At 38.7% G+C, this 21,878-nt stretch overlaps 1 protein-coding gene across 1 annotated transcript; it reads left to right on the top strand.

Annotated features, from left to right (window-relative positions):
• The first annotated feature begins 1,828 nt into the window (after positions 1 to 1,828).
• Positions 1,829 to 20,433, top strand: LOC149088011 (uncharacterized). Its single transcript, XM_089243699.1, has 5 exons — positions 1,829 to 2,026; positions 9,001 to 9,145; positions 15,537 to 15,682; positions 18,486 to 18,615; positions 20,222 to 20,433. The coding sequence occupies exons 1-5, from the start codon at positions 1,963 to 1,965 to the stop codon at positions 20,367 to 20,369; spliced, it is 633 nt and encodes a 210-aa protein (XP_089099825.1). The 5' UTR covers positions 1,829 to 1,962; the 3' UTR covers positions 20,370 to 20,433.
• The last annotated feature ends 1,445 nt before the right edge of the window (positions 20,434 to 21,878 follow it).

Genomic DNA, 21,878 nt, shown 5'->3' with positions numbered 1-21,878 from the left:
CAAAACTGGTACAGGGTAATTTTATAACACTTTTTGAGCATTTTTTTAAAATTAAAACTATACCTCTACGACGGACGGTTGATGAGATAAAGACCGAATCAGCACTTGGAGGACACCCTGTAGTATAATTGCTATTTTCTGATATGTGAGTTCAAAAAAATTGACATTTATACTAAGCCGTATTAGTCGAAGTAAATTAAATATACCGTACTGTTATACTGTAGCAATGTGATAGATAAATAATTAATCTACCACAGTATAAAGAGTTAATTGACTCTTTACATTGTATTGATTCAGTAAATTGATCAACTTTTCATACCGTGTTAATTTGGTAAATTGATTTGATCCTTCAGGCCGTATCGGTTCGGTAAATCAATTGACTTTTTTGTATAACTGCTATATTAATTTAATAAATGAATTATATACCACTTTATACCGTATTATTCAGAGAAATTAACTTACTTTATCACCGTATTAATTCAGCAAATTAATTGAATCTTTCTACCGTATTAATTATTCAAACTAAAAAAACTCTTTTTGCCGTGTCAATTCTGCAAATCAATCAACTCTTTTAATCTGTATTAATTTGGCCACGGGATCGGTTCATCGATAGATATGATCATTTTAACGGACTTCCACTTCCAGTAATGAGTCAAGACATATCTGTATATGGGGACATGCAGACTTTAAATGCAAAGAAATTCTGGTGCTTTTGAACTTTGCAAGGTCAGCTATTCAAAGCCTTCATAGCATGAATGTTGAGAGATATTTTAGAACCTAAGTCGAATCCCGTTATTACGAACTCCAGGAGACCAGAGAAATCACTTCGTTATAACGAAATTTCGTTGTAAAGGAATTCCATATTTTTACAATTCGGGGGGGGGGGGTGTTCAAGTATTACGTCTCCAGATTTTTAGCCATTTTTGATCTCACCCCCTTCCCTTTCCCCTTGTCAGGAAAATTTCGTCAGCTCTGCCCCTACCTCCTAACGCATATTGGGATCAGAGACGTACGCGGGTCCCCGGTGTTACCTGATGTGGCTCACCACCTAAAACATTATTTTGTAAAAATTAACTAAGCGGCACATTCGCAGATTGCTTAAGTGATCCGCGTCACAGTTCCAGAACACTTAAGCGGTCCATGGTCCATTTAGAGATAGATCCCTTAAGTAACGTGTGGCACAATTTTAGAGCACATAAGTGCCCCGCAGTGCAGTTCTACATCTCTCAAATTTCCCGCGGTACAGATTTAATTAAGTGAACCGCGGCACATTTCCAGACCACTTGAAGGATCCGCGGAACATTTAGAGATGACTAAAAAGACTATCTAAGAATTATGAATAGGGAGAATATATGTTAGTTCAGGTGCCCACAAACTAGTTGCTCCGCTAATTTTTTGGCAAAAATTTAGGCAAAATTTTTGATAGAACTTTCCTTTTTTGCAACCGTATACGAAATTGCCGATTTCGGAATTTCTTTTTTTTTTGGATAGATTTACGTATCTCTACTCATGACGAATCCAGTGAAAAATGTCGTCTTATCTTACTCACATAACATCTTATCTTGCAGAGTCCAAATGGCTCGGACTCCGTATTCAATTTTAAAGTCATCAGGGTCTTTCAAATCGGCGAATTTGCATTTAAGAGGAAATAATCTCTATTAAAACTTAATTTTTTTCCCCCTCTGATGATATTAATAATAAGGATGAAAATGATAACACGCACAAGTTCGTGATGGATGCTGACGTCATCGCGTCCTTCACGGCATTCAGTGAATGCGAGAGAACGAGAGGAAATGAGGCTTTTCTTTTGCTTCCCGAACGGTTTGCCATTGCATCCTATTATCGCATGCGTCAGTGCAGCTGGCTGTGGACGAGTCACATGTCGCATTAACGGATTGGCTGCGTATATTTGTACCCTATCTTGATAACGAGAATTTAAAAATAAAAAAAAAACATTGGCGCATGACAACAACGTCCATTGGCAACGTAAAAAAAAGCATCACGATGTACAGACTCGTCCTTGTTTGTGAGTATCAGCAAAAAAACTTGTTAATCAAGCGTCAAACCAATGATTAATTAATCGGATTAACGTAATTTTTGGTCCGCATTCAGGAAATGAATCGCCGTAGCTTCCTTCGTATTTGCCGAATAATTTCCCATTCAAAAACGAAGAAATATTCAAATAGGAATAAAACTTAATTTCGCACCATATCAACTTACTTGTAGTTTTTAAGAGAGTATTGTGTAACCTTACTTATATATTAATACAGGTGCGTAAATTTCGCGAGAAAAAAAAATGTCGCATTGGAAATTTCACATTTATTCGCAAAAATATTTTTCAAGTAAAAAATTTTACAAAAATCCGCAAAAAAACTGTTTTCCGAATGAAAAAGTTTACTTTCATCCGCAAAAAAAAACTGTTCATATCAAAAAGTTTGTATTCAACCGCAAAAAATATTTTTGGAATAAAAGAAATTGTCATCATTAGCAAATGTTTCAAATCAAAAATTTTGCATTCTTTGGCAAAAAAACGAAAAATTCAATTCTAAAATTTCACATTCATTCGTACAACCAGACCTAAACTAACGTCACATTTATTTTTATTTTAGTTCAATTACAAGAGGTCAAGAATTAAAATTGTATCTCCTACAATACAAGCGTTCATCAAAATTACGACCTGTTTTCCCCTAAAAAGCGTTAATTATGTATCATTATTCCGCGGATAAGATGAAAAATCAATTTTTTGTATTTATTTGAATTTACTCATCAAAAATTACGAATTTCGCGTTTATCGCATTCATTTCGTAAATACAAAAAAATTACGTATTTCTACTTATTAAGCTTTTACCGTCTGCATCAAGATTTGAATTGAATTTCTTAATTTTTTTCTGTTACTTCTCTCTCCCTCTCAAGCAAATTTTTAGATATTTTTGACCCCCTCCCCTTGTCAGCAAAAGTCTGACCCCCCTTCCCCCCGCCCCTGTCAGCAAAGTTTCGTCATCAGCTCTGCCCCTCTGAATCCTAACTCATATATTCATAAAGGGTGGTTGATGACGTTAGCATTATCCAACTCCCCACCGCCCCTTGTCATCAAAAGTCAGCAAATCAGAAACCCCTCCCATCGATGATGACGTAATACTTGAACGGCCCCTTAGATATTAACCATAAAATGCATGAGAAAAAAAATTTCCTTCAAGTATGCCTGTGTGTGTGTAAGTATCTCTTCTAGACTTGCCCATGTCCATAGGGACAACGTTAAAATTGGAAAAAAAACAATCATATTTTATTTCTCTTTTATAAATAGGTGCTTTGAAAAAAAAAAATCTAAATTTATGACAAAAGTGCTGTAAATGGATGAAATTTTTGTTTTGTAAATTTTGTTTGGAATCGCACACACACATTTAGGGAAAAAACAGAAAGTCGTTCAGAAGAAAAATATTCTTTTTGTATTTAATAAAACCAATATGTTCCCAATTGGTAACACTGGCCGCTAAAAGATTAATCATCAGAAAATATCATGATTATTTTTCAATTATATTAAGAAAAATAAATGAAAAAATTTTCATAAAAATTTATTGAAATAGAAAAAAAAGTTATTCCCTGAGACTTGCGTTTTTATTTTTAGGTTATATTATTAATTCCTGGTTCACACACACTGCAATTGCAGTTCTATGCAGCGTGCATAGGCAACATGGTGTGTGGCATTTTACTGGTGAACCGTTGGTCCTAGAGGCATACTTCCAATTAGGAAAAGTATCCAAATAACGTGTAATTCTCAGATATGTCATTCATGTTGCATGGGGTTGTACAGTTATTAAAATAAAATAAAAAATTTATACAGTCCCCGTGTGCCCAGAAACCCAATCAGAAAGCTATTACCCTGTGTTTCCTGAGACCAAAAAAAAAAAAAAAAAAAAAACAATCTCCACGTTTCTAAGTGCAATATTCAATGAGAAATTCAAATTTGAAAAAGAACTTTTTGAACTTTAAATGGATATGAACTGTTTTACCCGCATTTAACAGTTTTTTTCCCCATTTCCAATTCGAATACCTCATTGAATATTGCATTTGGAAACGTGGATTTTATTTTATTTATTTTTGGCATCAGGAAGGACAGGGCAACAACTTTCCAATTGGGTTGTAGGGTATACGGGGACTGTATAAAAAGTTACTTTTTTTTATTTCAATACCCATGCAACACCTTGAAACATGAATGACACATTTGAGTGTATTTGAGGTATATATATATTTGAGAAATACAAAGGGTGTAATACGGTATATATGGGGTCATATTCAAGTGTTAAGTCAGCATCGATGGAGGGGGGGGGGGAGTTCCGATTTGCTGACTTTTGATGGGGGAGGGGGTTGGATGATGCTTACGTCATCAAACACCCTTTTCGAAATATTCTTAATGGCATCGTACACGGTGCGCCAAAAACGAGAAAAAACTTCAACTAGTTTGTAGGCACCTGAACTAACATTTCTCCTAATGATAAATCCCTTACAGAGGCGCTTTAGCGATCTCTAAATGTTTCACGGATACTTAAAATGCTCAGGAAATGTTTCCGGGCCTCTTAAGTGCTCTGGAACTGTGCAACGCATCACTCAAATGATCCGTAATTATGCCACGCATAACTTTAAGTAATTTTGGAGTGTTCTGGGGTAACTTGAGTGATTTAGAACCGCACTGGGGGCTGCTCTAAAATTCTGCCACATGTCACTCAAGGGATCTCTAAATGTGCCACAGATAGTTTAAGTGTTCTGGAACTGTGTCGCGGGTTACTTAAGTGATCTTTGAATGCGCCACGGGTCATTTGAATGCTCTGGAATTGTGCCACGGGTAACTTGGGTGATATAGAACCACACTGGGGGACCGCCTAAGTGCTCTAAAACCACTTAAGTGTTCTGGAACTGTGTCGCGGGTCATTTAGGCGATCTGTAAATGCGTCGCTTAGTTCATTTTTACAAAATTGTGTTTGAGGGGGTAAGTCACATCAGATAACCTTCAGGGCCACATTTGGTCCGCAAGTCAAAGGTTTACCATATATGGCTAGAAAAGTGGGTCGCAATGAATTTCTTAAAGAGAAATTTTGAGCTCTTACCCTTTAAATAGCATTGAAATTAACAGAAATCGATTATAATAACATATAAAGGTACTTCCTTTCGAAATTTCAATTTTTTTTTACATTAAAAAAATATTTTTTCCATCTTGGAGGGAAGGCGCACGAGCCCCCTATGCCCCCCCCTCCCGCGTACGTTTGTGATCCTACCAATATATGTTAGGAGGTAGGCGGCAGTGGTGACGAAATTTTGTCAGAGTTTTGCTTACTTTTGCTGACAAGGAGGGGGGAGAAAATGGCAAAAAATTTGCTGACGTAAAATACTTGAACGGCCCCTATATACAGGTGTAATACAGGCTGAAATACTGTTAATAGTCCGACAAACTTAGGGGGTTGTTAGTAGACATCAAGAGAATCAAAAATTGCAATGGAACATGGTGTCGCAAACCCCGTTGAGAAGGTGAAAATCGCGAAAAACGCTTGCAGGCTCTGAGTCCAGAGGAGACGAAAGGTGGATGAATGCGGTCTGGAAAGTTCTGCATAGGGGTCATTCAAGTATTACGTCAGCATCGGGGGGGGGGTTGGATTTGCTGACTTTTGATGACGAGGGGGGAAGGGGTTTGAGGGTTGCTTACGTCATCAACCACCCCTTTTTGAAGATATGAAATATTCTAAGCTGCTGACGAAATTTTGCTGACAGGGGGGGAAGGGGGTCAGTGTTTTGCTGATTTTTGCTGACAAGGGGGGGGGGAGGGGGTTCAAAAATGGCTGAAAATCTGCTTACGTAATACTTGAATGGCCCCATAGTGAAAAGATGTACCCCTTCCACATCCGGAAAGTACAACTCCTAATCGAAGACGACTTCGGAACCCGTCGTGAACAGTTCGTGCGCTGGATGCTTCATGTCACCACACATTCAGATCCTCAAAAACTTTCCAGCCACTTTTTTATTTACTGATGAAGCCAGCTTTACGCGAGAAGGCATTGTCAACACACATAATGTAGGCGATGGATAATCCCCATGCTAGAATACCGTGGAAATCTCAACAGATATTTAGTGTCAACATGTGGGCAAGTATCCTCGGTGATTATCTCTTGGGGCCGTACTTACTGCTGCTCGAACGCCTGAATGGAGCAACATACCTTGTTTTTCAGCAACACGTCCTCCCAGAATTGCTGCAAAGTGTGCCGGCCGCAGTGCAGCGACACGTGTGGTTCATACATGATAGTGTCCCTGCACGTTTCTCCCCGCGAGGTGCGTAATCCCGTCGATGTTACATACCCAAGGAAGTGAATTGGACGCACGGGACCAGTTGTTTGCCCCCCCCCCCCCGTTCGCCGGATCCCGCCAGTAAAATGTCACACGCCCTATTACTAATGCACCCTCTCTGTATATCTCATACCTTCCCAGTGCACTCATTTTCTTCACCAAACACCAACTCTGGCCATATCGCTATATTGCAATTTACTGCCATTAGTGAGATGGGTTGGAAGTGAAGGTGCTGTCTATCGGTGGTCGCCTCGAGTTCGTTTTGGGAAAATATCTTATCTATATCCTCCCTTGGATTCGAACCCGGGACCCTGACAACAACCTTCACGATGGTAGACGAGCATCTTACCACCATGCCACTGGGGCACTTTTTTTTTTTTTGAACGAGTACATTTTGTATATACTGTATATTTTTGAATTTGCAACAATAAAACTTTTTCTGGGGGTTTTTGGATCGGCGTCCGGGGGGGTGATTGGGGGTGGCGTCGACGTCTACTGGGCTTGTGAGGCCCTCCTGGGCGTGCCCTGGGTGGGGGGAGCTGTCGGCCGAGGCTGCTCTGGGCAATGGGAGTAAGGGGACCAGGCATTACGGCCTGCTTACGGCCTGGAGCACCAATCTTAGAGTCGAGGGCCGGAGGCGCCGGACCGGGGGGCTTGGACTCTAGGCCCTCCGGTCCGGCGTGGCTGGCCCTCTCCAGCGTGGTCCAACCCTTCCGGGTAAATGGCTTACATCCTACCAGGGACAGAGCCTGGACTACGACTGGCCTCTAAGTCTTTAAGTGCACTCATTTTAATTCAGCGCAAATGAAAAAAAAAAAAAAAAAGAGTCTGCAATACAGATTTGTTCGGATTAGACTAATCATATTTTAAATGTTGGTTATATTCTCTGCACGTGGTCCCCATGGACATATCAGCGTGTTTTTTTTTTACATGACATATAACATGATGTCGCTCTCCACTTGTTAATGCAAGATATACAGAAAGTTGGGGTCCTACCATCCCACTCCCATACTTATAAAAGGATATCCGAGAGGAAACTGACACCTGGCGCATTTGATTACTATAGGTGTCCATTCTGAGAGCGCATGCGCATTAGAGACACATATTTGTTTTATTTATTTATACAATATTGATTGGCCGAGGCCTAATATGTTCGATAAATGATATATTTAATTACGGTCAGCTAGCAGCAATTGTTGAGGTACGACGACGACGCAGAATCAAAGGTCCATTGTTCGAATTCCGTCTCTCCGCAACGCTATTTTTTCCCCCTGTTTTTACCTTACATCTTCACTTTTCTTGAATGATTCTATTTATTTATTTATTTTTCACTTTCACTCAAAGCTGTCATTAAATGGCCCAACATTCCCGGAGGTGTGAGGAGTCACGATGCGCTTGCTGCGGGGAGGTGGCGCATCAGCCAGCCGCCCCCCACGCACGTTTTATTACTTTTCGCATAGTAAATAGGGTTTTGTTGGTTGTATTGTAATTGTTTTTCTAAAAAAAAATAAATTTTTCGCAAACGCAACGGTATCTCGAGTGTAAAATACCGTAATCCCGAATCTCAGTTAGTGGTTCCCTCCACTTCTTGAACAAGCATCGTTTTCGCTCCGTGTATTCGGGGGGGGGGGGGGGACCAAAGAATATCACGCAAAAAAGTAAAGGAAGAGGGGGGGGAGAGTAGAGTTTTTCATGCGGGATTCGAACCATGAACCGTTCTGCTACTTTCCATTCTGTGCCGTACTTTCGTCGTACCAACTGCTCAAGAGCTGCTGTTGCAATTAAATATACCAATTCTCGAATATCTATTTGTCTAGTTCATCTCGGATATCCTTTTATAAGCATGGGGGGATGGTAGGGGCCCCTAGATGTTGTGAAGGCATTTATTTTTTTGATTTTTTAAGGAAGGAAAAAACTCATCTATGCTCTCTAGCGGAAGTCGAACCCGGGTTCCTCGTTTGCCGGACAAGTGCTCTCACCCACTAAGCTACAGCGGAGATAGAAATTTCCCTTCACTGTAGCGTATATATGCCGAACGGGACCGTGCAAATGGTCAGCTAACAGCTTCTGGACGACAAGCCACCAGATGGATATATATATATATATATATATATATATATATTTTTTTTTTTTTTTTTTTTTTTTTCATTGCTGTTTTTATCAAATCATCAAAGCTGATCTCCCCGTTAAAAAGTCTCACCACAGAGAGCAACAGGCCTACAACGGTGCAATTGATCACTCATTGCACTTCACTTATGGTTAGAAAAATTGACGGCAGATGGCAGGATTAAATGCCTTAGAGCAGCGGCTCTCAAACTTTTTGAACTCGCGGAGCCTTTTTCAGTATATAATTTCTATGGCGGAGCCCTGTTTCACTCGAGGAGCCCTTTTAGCACATAATTTTTATGGTGGAACCCTGTAGGCCTCTTATTTTTTATTTATTGTAGTTACTGATTTGTTTTATTTTCCTCGAGTCGCCGCGGAGCCCCTGGGAAGTGTACACGGAGCACCGGTTGAGAACCGCTGCCTTAGAGGAATGTGTACGAGGTGTGTGTGTGTGTGTGTGTGTGTGTGTGTGTGTGTGTGTGTGTGTGTTTTATGAACGCTACCGTTCATTTTTTGCATTTATTTCGTTGCACGTAACTAACAATGGAAACGTTTTATTTCAAGCTCTCCTTGCATTATGTGCGAGAGGAGAAGATGATAAATGTAATCCCGAAAGCTTCGGCGAATGTGTCGCGCCCATGTACAATGCCAGCTTCGGACATGAACATGGACTTTTCCAGAGTGTTGGCGACCTATTCGAGACTTGTCCGTAAGTGTCTTTGCAACTATTAATGCATATATGTGCTAACATTCTAATCATTTTAACGAATCTGGACGATTTTATGCAGAAAACGTTTATAATCAACTCGAAGCTTTATCCGAATTGCATTTTCTCCTATCTTTTTTAACGTGGCGAAAAACTTTCTTGTGCAGAAATATTGTTCAAAATATTGATTATTGTTATTATTTCCATAAATTTGTTTAAAATGTTTGCCACATGCATTTGATTGTATATGCTATCCTATGCCATTACTAAATTTTACATATCTCCTATATATATACTTGATGTTTTACAAGTTTTCGGGGAAAAAAATTCATTAAATCAATTTTAAAAATTTAGTTTTAAAATGGGTACATGTATCGGTCAATTAGTCTCAAGAGTGAGTCAAAGGTTAACCATGAGTAGAATTCGTTTATGATAACGGTCTCGTGTTCCAATATACCCGTCCCACCAGTCACCTCTCATCTTGTGATAAGCACTCCGTCACCGGTACCGGGGCCGTCATACATACGGCCGGGCTTTCGGTACTACCCATACAGGGACTACCCGGAGGACGAGATGGAATCGGCTCGCTTTCTGGCGTCGCAGAGCTCACATGCTACAACTATACCGGAGACGCAGGAGAACATATGGAACCTCTCGTCGGATTAGAGCACAACCTGCTGTACCCAGAAACTGGCTACAAATACCTATTCGCAGGTATGTAACTTCGAAATCTATACAGTCCTTCACTATGGCATTTGGAATGTCTCAAACTCAAAGCGAATCTCCTTGCAAACTACTTACAGACTGTGGAAAAAGTGACTCAATGGCTACCGATTGACAAAGATACCGATTGACTACCAGCGACCATGAAATTGGATCGTTAAAATCGCAATCTTTTGCATCATTTTATGAACTGAACAGTTTTTTTTTAAATAATTTTTTATTCAATTACATTGATTTCAAGCAAATTTCATCATGCGCGAAAGCTGTTTTTAATGCATCTTTTTGAAAATTTGTAAAACAATAACTATTCAAGATATGTAAAATTTAGTACTGGCGTAGCATAGCATACACAATCAAATAGATAGCATACAGACAGACAGACAAAATTTTATTGTTATGCTGTGAGCCTATTCAATTTGGTGGCATTCGAATATATATTATACGCTGAAGAGTGAGTGAGACAATACATCAGTTTGAGATTGGGGGAAACGCGGTTGCACTGAGTTCGAGACACATACATTACAAATACATTGAATAAAGTAAGAAAAATATACATAAAAATATTTAAAAAAACGCATTGAATAGAAACAATAGAAAATACTTTAAACAGAAAAAAAACATACATATATAATAATCAAAGAGTGCATCAAAATATATTTATGTCTAGGATTCATTCGCATACTCGCTTTCCACGAGAATAAAACTGTTTATAATTTGAGCAGCTACAATGAAATTGAAAATTGAGTGATGTTGTTTATGAGATGATTTTAAGAGACCATTCAAATCAAAATGACTTATGAGGTTAGACAAATATTTCCGTCTATATGAGCGATAGATTGAGCAATTGAAAAAAAACATGGTGCCAGATTTCGAGTTCGTTCAGATTACACATATTGCAGAAATTGTGGGGAGATATTGCAAAACTTTTGCCATGAAAAAAGATTGAATTCTGTTTCATTCTAAGTTGAAAAAGGACTCTTTTCACTGTGATATCAATTTTTGATGTCATGTAATCCTCAACAAATGTGTGCGATTTGAGAAACTTATAATGAGGGTGGTTATTACTATTTTCCATAGCACTCATGTCAATTTTGAGATTTCGGTCTACATATGTTTGCAGAATCTGTGGCAGAAACTTAACAGCTGTGTTGGGATCCTGAGCAAACCAGACAAACCCATAGCAGATTTTTGTAACAGTTTGACGTCTGAAGCCCAGTTAAACTTTGCATCAATGATCGAGTTGCTGTATTGGTGTAAATATGATTTCCTACTAAGTCTAGAGTCCGGCATTTTGAGAACACGTATCCAGAATTTAACAATCAACTTTATAAATGTAATAGATAAAGAAGTATATCCGAGTTCCAATCGCAATATGTAATTTGGAGTATATTTTGACAAATTAAATAATTTCTTAACAAAAAAAGAGAAGCATTTGTCGAGTTGGCGAAGGTAATGTATTGACCAAATTGGTGAGCAGTAGATCAAAACAGAAGTTAAAATAGATAGAGGCTACACAAATAAATATATAATTAATATTTCTAATAATATTTCCACCTAAAAAAGTCTTTGACCATGTTAAAATAGGTTCTCTTCCCTTTTGGAGGGGGCGGGGGCGATAGTCAAATCACAATCATGTTATCATTAACAACATTTTTTTTTTTTAAACTTTTTTATTTTGAATTTGGATAGATATTAATGTTTAGTATATTGGAGAATATTTCGTTTATTTTAAATATTTGAATGAAATGACTTTAATGAGCCATTCGAATATTGGAATCCATGTAAAAACATATATTTGAATACTTCGGTAATTTAAAAAAAAATTTAAATAGGCATTAAATTTTCAATGATTTAAGAGTACAATGAAACTCCTCTACGACGGCCACTCGGCATTCCGCAAAAAAGTGGCTGTCTGCAGAGGTGTCCGCAGAATAGGGGGGTTGTATGACAGGAAAAGCACATGTCGGGGGCGTGTGAAAATAAGTGTTTTCAATGTCACAGAAAAGCTTATGCTCTCAATTTACTTACAATGCCCACAAAGCAGATACATATACAGTGAAACCTCGCTGCAACGATACTCAATATAACGACAAATCTCTCTACAACGTTATTTTTCGAATATTGTTTGGATAGCCTAGGGGTCATTCAAGTATTACGTCAGCATCGGGGGGGAGGGGTTTTGGATTTGCTGACTTTTGATGACGAGGGGGGAGGGGGGGTTTGAAGGTTGCTTACGTCACCAACCACCCCTTTTTGAAGATATGAAATATTCTAAGCTGCTGACGAAATTTTGCTGACGGGGGACGGGGGGGGGGGAGGTCAAAAATGGCTGAAAATCTGCTTACGTAATACTTGAATGGCCCCTTATAGCCTGTAATGTTATACTTCTCTCGATACAAGGTTTCCTTTTTCTATGATATTCCCTTCTATAACAATATTTTTAGGAGGATTTTGAAAAAAACCGCTGCAACTTTTATTATTTTTTATTTATTTTTCGCTCGAAATATCCTTCAGTATATATATGTATTTTAACTCATGTCACATGTTTCATTTCGTCCGATGACGTGTAATAATATCGGTGTTGGGCATCACCTTATCACCGAAAGTGTTCGGTATTACAATTTTTTGTGCGGTACCCCAAATTATATTGCGATAAACCCCTATACAGGAGCAATACACATCTAATTTAATTTCTTTTATCAGCTAATCAATTAAGATACTTTGCAGCGAATAAATACCCAAAAGCGCATTTTTTGGTGATACTGAAAACATTAATTTAGAAAAGTTGCCAACAGCAGCATAAATTTCATGGCACGTGATGATAATTTTGACTGTCGATAAGCCCACCAAAACATACCCATACCCCCTAGCTGGGCCGACTTGAGGCGGTTATGGCCATTAACCTACTCGGCCGACTTCGGGCGATCTGGGCATTATAGAGTTAATGGTAATTCCTCTAAGAAGGTATTTTTTCGGTTCGGTATCGTTATGTGCATGGAGGTTTCTCTGTATCTTATGCAGAACTTGAAATATCAGATCATCCGATCAATTCCTTAATCTGTATTATCCGAGATCTGTTCTTTCTTTATAGCAAAATACTGTGTGTACATGTTCTTCCATCATATTTCTTTTGCTCCCTCATTGTTGTCCAACTGAATCTCTGAAGAACGTATCCTCAAATCCGAAAAACTTCCACATCCTTTCCTATTCAGTAAAGACCATAGACTATATTTGTCTGGTTTACCCTGTCACACCGGGAGTAAATTTTTAAACTGTCTCACCAGCTAGCAGCAACTGTATAGCAGCATTAGCCTTTGTCATCCTATTTATAAATGTTCCCAACCTGATAGTGTGACACATGTACAAAAAAACCCGATCCTATCTACAAGGATGTCGCCGCGGACAGGTTGGCCGCTGACCGCATATAGAGGTGGCCGCGGAACGGGGTGATTTTTGTATTATGTCTATGGAGCCCCGTTCCAAGGAAAACTGGCCACAAAGGGGGAGGTGGCCGGGGAATAGGAGTGACCACCTAGGGGAGTTTCACTGTGCTAAATTTTAATTAAACATATGTGTTTGGAATCTTTATTTTAATACTGGAATGAAAATAAATATATTTTGGATAATGGAAACATGATGTGAATTTTTTTGGATAATTTTTATTTTTACACTTAACAAATATTAATCTTTTGGATATTTTAATACGTATTTTCATGAATATTAATTTTATAAGAAATTAGAATGAATTATATTTCTGTATGAATATCAGTTGCAAGGACTATTTTTTTTAATTAAAAAAAATTTGAAAAAGTAATTTAGCTCATTTTGTTGAAACTACCAACGTTCCGATAGCTATTGTTTGTACTTATTTAAGCTACAAATAGTCAAATTTTATGATTATTACGAGGTCAACTGATATTATTATGAAATTAGAATACACTTATCCAAAAATATGAGAATGTATTGGACATTTTTAATTATTTAAAAAAATTAAGACCTATTTTGGAATTTTCACAAGTCTTCAATAATAATTTCAAAATTTGAAAGATTCATTCAAAAAAAAATATTATAAAAATTTAACTTCTTGAAAATATATATTCCAAAGTTTTAACTATAATCACAAAAAAATTCGAAATTTTAATATTCGTTTAAATATTTAAAAGGAAACTTTTTATGTATTTTAAAATATGTTTTATAATAGTATTACTTGAACTCCTTATTTATTTAGTTGACTTTAAACACGCCGGAGTGGTCTTTTGAGACCGCTATTGCGAGAGTACTTGATACAGCTTTAAATGTAGACTTGAGCTGATCTTCCCCGTTAAAAAGTCTCGCCGCAGGGAGCAACAGGTCTACACAACGGAGAAAAAACTCATAGTTTAACAAAGCTGATTGCAGATGGCAGCACTACACAGAAACAAACTTCACGGAAGGTTAATACGAAGGTTCACGTACACACACATTCCAATATGTACTAATTCGTTGGAAGTTCCGCAGAGGAATTTGGACGAGGTGCATGTCGGGTTTAGTAGTAGTATGAATGTAGATTTATTAAAACAAATGTCAAAAGAGCTGGCGCTACCTGTCTTGAATGATGTACTGATGGCGGCCCAAAAAATCTACCGTTAATATGTTTTGAATTTATATTGCGTATTATTCACTGATTTCGAAATTCAAGTTGCTCCACGGCAACCGAGTGGCATGCCCCTTCTACACAGGGGTTCCGATAAGGAAAAAACGATGAAGGGTTACTAGGGACCCCAGACATCGCGTATATAAATGACTTGATAAAGCACACTAGGGAGAGTACCTGCACTGCTTTGTATATTCGTGAATTATTAAATATAAATTCTTGTGCTTTCTCAAGTGGCCCGAATCTTCAGGGTTCCACCACCTATGACCCCCCCCCCTCCAGTCCATCCCCCCAGCTGTGGACCAGTCAAGGAAATTTTGCGTTTCCCACTAAGACCTACTCGATTTACTAGCAGAAAGAACGTGAGATGTCGTTGCAGTTTTGTCGCTTTTGTTTTGAAGTTGTTGCAACAGACGTATCATTTTGTCACATCATACATATGATCTTCAATTCATTATGTAGTATGGGCCTAAATAATACGAAAAACAAGGGTTTAGTGCAATGAAATACGGTATCTAAGGTCACTGTACAACTTTTACTTCCATATAGCTCCCGACCCTTTTGACACATCCACCTCTGCCTGCAGCCACAAAACTCATGGCCGGAAATAAAATGTGATTCAAATTCTCGGCTATTCCCTCAAGGACACTCTGGCATCTTCGTGGCCTATTTTTCACCAAGTACGACAAGAAAATAGATTATTTTGGTGCATTCTATTACCTTTTAGAAATTAGTCCATTTTCTATTGAAACACCCTGTACCTTTGCTTACGCCTGAAATGTAACGAAACGTCAATGATTCTATATACCCGAGTTTTAAAAGAGAAAATGAATAACTTTATTTCCTTAAAAAGAAAATATGCATTGATAGTGTATTTATGTGTTTAAGCAACGAAATTTTCAACTGCGATCAAAATGACCGCTCCGTAGTGTTAAAGTTTACGCATTTATCATGTCTTTTTCACGTGATGCAAGATGATCGCCACGTTAATATGACTTGACTTTAAGTTTGTACATGGTCTGTGGTTTATTCTTCCAGTATTTTGAAAACCGGAATATCATGCATCCGGGAGTTTGCAAGTCGATGTGGCTCCGATATGATCGCTGAAGACTTCAACGACGAGTTCGAAAAACCTATCAAATTGGTCGAAGAGATTTGCAATGCTGACTCTTCACTCAGAGCAGGTGCGTTAATTAGTTCTGTTAATTATTCATCTTTCCGTGTATAGAACATCATTCCCCATCTAGCAGGGCCGTCTTAAGAGCATTATGCTCCCCCCCCCTCCCCCAGGGTGAAGTGATTTTTCTATAGCCCTCCCTAACCTTGACCTCGAGCTTCTGGGAACCGCAGGCTGGCTCATTCGCTATATTTGTGCAAAGTGTGATGTCAATATTGTCGCTACAGCTGTTCCCTTTGCCTTTTTTTCTTCTTTTTTATTTACGATTAGACACCCTTTGAACAGAAAAATGATTTTTCCACTCTTTGATGAAGGGCGATGAGTCCTTGCTGTATATGCGTGTGGCGCTTTATCTTCTGCATAGCTAGAAGTGCCTGCCTACCAATGCGCATGCTTAGGCCGGTCGTCCACTGTTAGCTGCTAGAGGACTTGTGCATACAAACGTCTTGTTTTTGCTCCAACTGACTTGCAGTGGACGACCAATCTCGCTCTCTAAATTTTTCATCCTTTGATTGAGAATATAGTCGAAAAAATGCTTCTATTACTGCGGGAGCGTAAAAAAATGTAAAAAAGTCACTTTTTTCAGTTTTCTTTTACGAAAGACAGATGGCAATCAAACTCAGATGTTGGGAATTCAATACAATCGAGAAAGAAAAAAAATGATACACAACGCAAAATGTGGGTTCAAACCCAAAATCACCTACACGCTAGTGATCGGAGAAAGACACCCTACTACGATTCGATCCCATCATAACCCCCAATATATATAGTGCAGGTAGCAAACCTGTCAGAGAATAGAGGAAATACAGTCGAATCCCGTTTTAACGAATACCGTTATCGCGAAAATCTCGTTTTAACGGACCCTTTTCTAATCCCTCAAATAAGTTTACACAGGAACAATGCAAACAACCTGAAATTCCTTTATAACGAAATTTCGTTATAACGAAGTGATTTCGCCGGTCACTTGGAGTTCGTTATAACGGGATTCGACTGTAATACAAAAATATTTAAAAAAACACTAGAATTTTCAGTGATACCTCGGCAAACAAACGTCTCGGCTTACGAACTTTTCAGCTAACGAAGATTTTTTTGGGGATTTTTCTGCCTCTTCTAACGAACATTCTAGCTGATGTGGACACGCGCACTAACATAAATCAGCCGCGTTGTGAGCTGAATTTTAGCCCGAATAATCATCAAAATTACTTTTACTCGAGCCTGATTAACTCAAGTCCACCTCAGAATCTTTTTAAAAAAATGTACCTTCACTTACTCTTTTTGAAAGTTTTTGCATGTACATCTGATGTGAAAAGAAAGATTCAGCAAATAGAAAAGGCATTGAATAAAAAAAAGGGAGCCTATGTTGAGCTCCCTAGGCTATGAGGTGCCTAAAGGGAGCCTCATTGAAAGACTCGTAGCATCAATTCCCGTAGTAAATGAAACATTCTTGTCATTCAAGGAGACTATCTTTTCATCTGCAAATCCATCCAAATCTCCATCAGACACAGAAATGAACTGGCCGAATCACAAATGTGTGAACGAGGACACCTACGAACTCTACTTGGTTGTGTAGAGTACACACTAAAGCTGGTGTCGAAAAGTATCCACCACAATTTTTCGTGCGTAAACCAATTTGTTTTGTGCACGTATGTATCCTAGTGCGCATGCTTGAATTCTTCCCTGCCTGCAGAAGCTGCCAGTCGCCGGCAGTAATGATGGTATAGGAAATTTCCCCATATTCGTTAGGAAAAATTTGCCAAAATTTGTCCAAGTGAGAAATTTCTTAACATTTGTGGGAAATTTTGATAGTTCATCAAACAAAAGAATTTTTAGGAAAAGATAAATGAATTAATGCAGTGTGTAATACTTTTCTTTGTAAAATAGTTGATTACGTATTTTCCCCGCTAGATGGCAGTACATTTTTCCGAATGCGTGGGAAAAATTTAGTCAAAAGGGAAATTTTGCTGGAAGTGGGGGGGGGGGGGAGAAGGGCAACTGCCCCGGTCGGTGAAATTTAGGGAGTGGCAGTTTTAGGTGGGAACAAAGAACACCGTTACAAAATAATATAATTATAAAGGTGGGGTGTCAAAATAATGTTTGGCCCGGGCGGCAAAAATCCTAGTTACGGCCCTGCTTAAGTGATCTAGAAATGTTCCACGGAGTCAATTAAGTGATCTGGTAAAATAGCACGGGCCACTCAACTGATATGGAACTGTACCGCGGGTCACTTGAGTGATCTGGAAGTACGCCACTTAGTTCTTTGACGTCGCAGACCACATCAGGTGACTCCGACGGTCACATTTGGCGAGTGCTGTGTCGAGCATATAATCGGCAAATTGTTGACTTAAGACTTTTTTTTCAGGTTTTCACCTCTCACGAAATCTTCAATTTCCTTCCTCACCCTTCACGTATCCAAAACATACCCACACTCTATTTGGCCGTATTCAGCCGTTTCGGACTTCATAGAGTTAATGTTTCGAAGTTAAAGGGAGCTACCGTATTGGCAAGCTCAAACGCATTTCTACTGAGTCCAACAATACACAAAGATTGGCTTATCAAGAGACATTGTGACATCGAGAACTTTTATTGCACCCACGCATTATACAGGAATACGCAGACTTCCCGCAAAGGCGTGTCAGAGGGATCTGGAAGTTGCACTTCCTGCTGGATGGAATATGTTCGTGAATATACGTATATATATAATAGGACATTTTTCCTCTCTTATCTACCTGTGAAGATTGAACTCATTCCCAACTCTGTTTACATTTTTACTCATAACTAATGTTATCTATGTTATTACACGGTTATTGCAGAATATTTGCAGCACACAGCGTGCATGCGTCAAAATTCCGGAGAATTCGGCGCCTGCGCAGATAAGATTCAAGAATTCATGGCAACATTGGAACCGAAAACGGATGAAGAAGAGAAAACTGCAGCTTGCATGTAAGTCCAAGGAATACCTTTAATATCAACATCATTTTTATAAAGCGTTAAAGTAAAGGAGGGTCATTGCTTTGGAGAAAGTGGGCCACCTCATTGGTTGGAAAACATGTCGCAGGCCACTTGATTGATCTGTAAATGTGCCGCTGCCACTTGAGTGCTCTGGAGTTAAGCAGTGACCCCATTTAAGTGATTTGTAATTATACGAAATTAAGTGATCTAGAAATGTGCCGCGGGCCACTTGAAGGATGTAGAACGCTAGAGGGCCACATCTGGCCCGCGAGCTATGGTTGAGTGAGCATGTACACGTTATAGAGCTCCTCTTGTCTATCTACGGCCGTTTCAAAATTATTTCAAAAATCCACACAAACACGATATACAGGGTGTCCTATAAATTCATAGATAGTTTCAAAATTCATAAAAATTGAAGAAATCGGTGTATTTAAATTCAGTTTGACAAAAAGTTATTCTCACGAAGAAGGATTTTCTTATATGGCTGAGGAAAAAAAATTAGTTTAATTTTTTTTTTCAAAAGAGAGCGCTGCACGAAAGTAAATCACTGGAAAGATTCAAATCAGGTTCCTATAAAATGCAAGGTGCTCCTTTCTGAATTTCCTGTTACTGTTGTGAATTGGCATTGGTGGATAAATTACTGTCGCTCAAGTTGTTTTACCTCAGCCACGAATAGAACGCTGAAGCTTTACGAACGTTTTCATTCACAAAAGAGATTGTAGAAATATTCAGGTTCAATCACTGCTGCCGGAATGGCTAACGACGTTCTCCATCAACAAAAAGCTAAATTTAAAGCAGTTGATGGAAGAGGAGATAGGGTTTATCTTAAGTGGATGATCAAGTCTGCTAGAGATATATGTTGGCTTGAGAAAATATACCATGGTATCGAAATTTAAATGTCCATGAAGGATTTTAAAAAGCATGGTTAATCGAGAAAAAAGACTGTGAGTACTTAGAGGGGGAAGATTAAGTTCGGAGACAGACACAAAGGAGGACCAACTGTCGTAGATAAAGCGAGCGGATTTATTTTGTATTGATTCCAGCTTCTTGATATTGCTATCAGTGTAGGGGTCCCAAATTTCGGAGGCATAGGGGAGGACTGGAAAACTATAGATTTGATAACAGAAGAGTCTAACATCGCGAGTAGGGTGTTTAGGGTTGCGGCGAAGGATAAAGAGTTTATTGAGACATTTTTTTGATAGATATAATCGATGTGTTTATTCCAGCGCAGGTCTGCTGAAATGATGACACCGAGGTATTTATATTGAGAAACCTGGGATATGGAGGAGTTATTGATAGAGTATGAAAATTCGAAAGGTGAGAGTTTACGTGAAATTATCATAAGAACCGTTTGAGATGTTGAGAGGCATTTGCCATGTAGAGCACCATTGGGAGATGGAATTGAGATTGCGTTAAAGAAGTTCTTGGTCTGACACGTGATTTATGGTGCGGTAGATTACGCAATCATCAGCAAAAAGTCTAGTGGCACAGTTGAAGGTTTCAGGCAGGTCGTTAATAAATATATGTATAAGTAGATTATGGCGAGTGAACATTTTGGATCATGCATAAGGCTGATATCCTTTCATTTTCTTTATAGGTCTGAGCTGATGGTTCGATCATGTTACCTTAGTACATCAGCCAACGCGTGTAGCCTCGCAGCAACGAATTTCGTCCGGAAAGCGCTGCAGTACACGCCATCAGCAGGCCTCGGTCATTGTTTCAAGAATAAAACTTCTGAAAATTGAATATGTCGAGAAAAAAAAATGCTTGATTTTAGACTGACAGAAAATAAAGAATCGAAATAACCAATGGCTCTGGTAAATTTATAGAAAATTCATACAATTACAAAACACAAATTCAATCATTTTTCATGCAAACTGTTTGCGGCGTGTTTCACAAAAACGAATATAAATTATACGGTTCATTTTAAAATCAAAATAAAATATAAAATTGATCAATAAATAGAGCGGAATTGTTCTTGATACAGTGAACTATTCCCTCCCCCCCCCCCTCAAAAAAAATATGATTATTGGGGAGAATACAAAAACTTACATTTCTATACGTTCCCAGATCAAGAAAATTGTCACCAATGTCATCACCATGCCAATGTGAAATTTGTACCTCTCTCTATTATACCCAAACAAATTTACCCCAGGAACATGAACCCCCACCCCTCACGTGCAAGCTTTTGTCAACAAGTTTGGATGATCTCTATTTGACGAATCCGCGATAAACCTGGTAACCTTGCCGTACCTAACCTAACCGCACGTTAGAAGAAGGGGAAAGAAAAAATATGGAAACGGTGGAAAACAATATATTAGAATAGTAAATAAGGAAGAAAACAATGAGTGCGGTAGATCAGGTCCATAAGATACTCGCCCAAAATACCAAAGGATATTTCGGGTATCGCGAGTTTGATACCCGGGGTTCGTCCTTGTCAGAAACTTTCCTGACACAGGAGTACATCATAAACGGTGGCATGACCACAGAAAAAGATTGCTTCCGCGGGGAGTCCCACACTGAGGGATTAGCGCGCCAACCTCTCGGCCAGTATAAAAAAAACTGCCGTTCGGAATCGACAGTAAATTGTAGGTCTCGGTCTAATTAGCCCTCGTCAGCAGAAAATCACCGTGGTGCGACAAAAATGATAAAAATAAATGATCGAGTGAAAACAGTAGATTTCTCTTTTCACCTTAACCCTACGTGATAGATAGACAAAAACAGAAAAGAAGATACATTATAATATAATGTATCTTCCTCTCTGTTTTTTTTTTCCCCTTCACATATTATGTGAAAGAAAAGAAAAACACAAACAGGAGTATATAAAAAGCAACTTCGGTTTATATGGTTACAATAAAGCTCCGCAATTGTGAGGAAAGAAAACACCGGGAAATGGATATTGTAACAGGCAAGCTGTTGACAAGGATGTACAGCAATGGTTTTTATTAACGAGTAATTGAGGTTTAAGTTTTATCTAGAGACGAAGGCATTCTAGTGAGTTCGATTTTAACCTTCATGTGGCGAAAGGTTGCCAGTTTTGCATGTTAACGTAGAATAAAGGGATTTTCCATGTTCGCCGCTCCGTCACAATATTGCATTTATTCCACTGGCGTTTGGACAGTCGCCCGGGACTGCGCAAACGGGTTAATTTATTGTTCATCGAGACACTGGTGATTGAAATATCTGATTGGGTCTAGGTCAATTCGTCGCGCTCAACTTGTCGCGCGACAATTCGTCGCAATCAATTTGTCGCA

Source organism: Pholcus phalangioides, unplaced genomic scaffold (assembly GCF_987345545.1).
Source record: "Pholcus phalangioides strain wild (caught in Gottingen) unplaced genomic scaffold, Ppha-v1.0 ptg000003l_1, whole genome shotgun sequence".
NCBI classification, from domain to species: domain Eukaryota; kingdom Metazoa; phylum Arthropoda; class Arachnida; order Araneae; family Pholcidae; genus Pholcus; species Pholcus phalangioides.
This window is presented reverse-complemented; position numbering and strand designations above follow the sequence as displayed.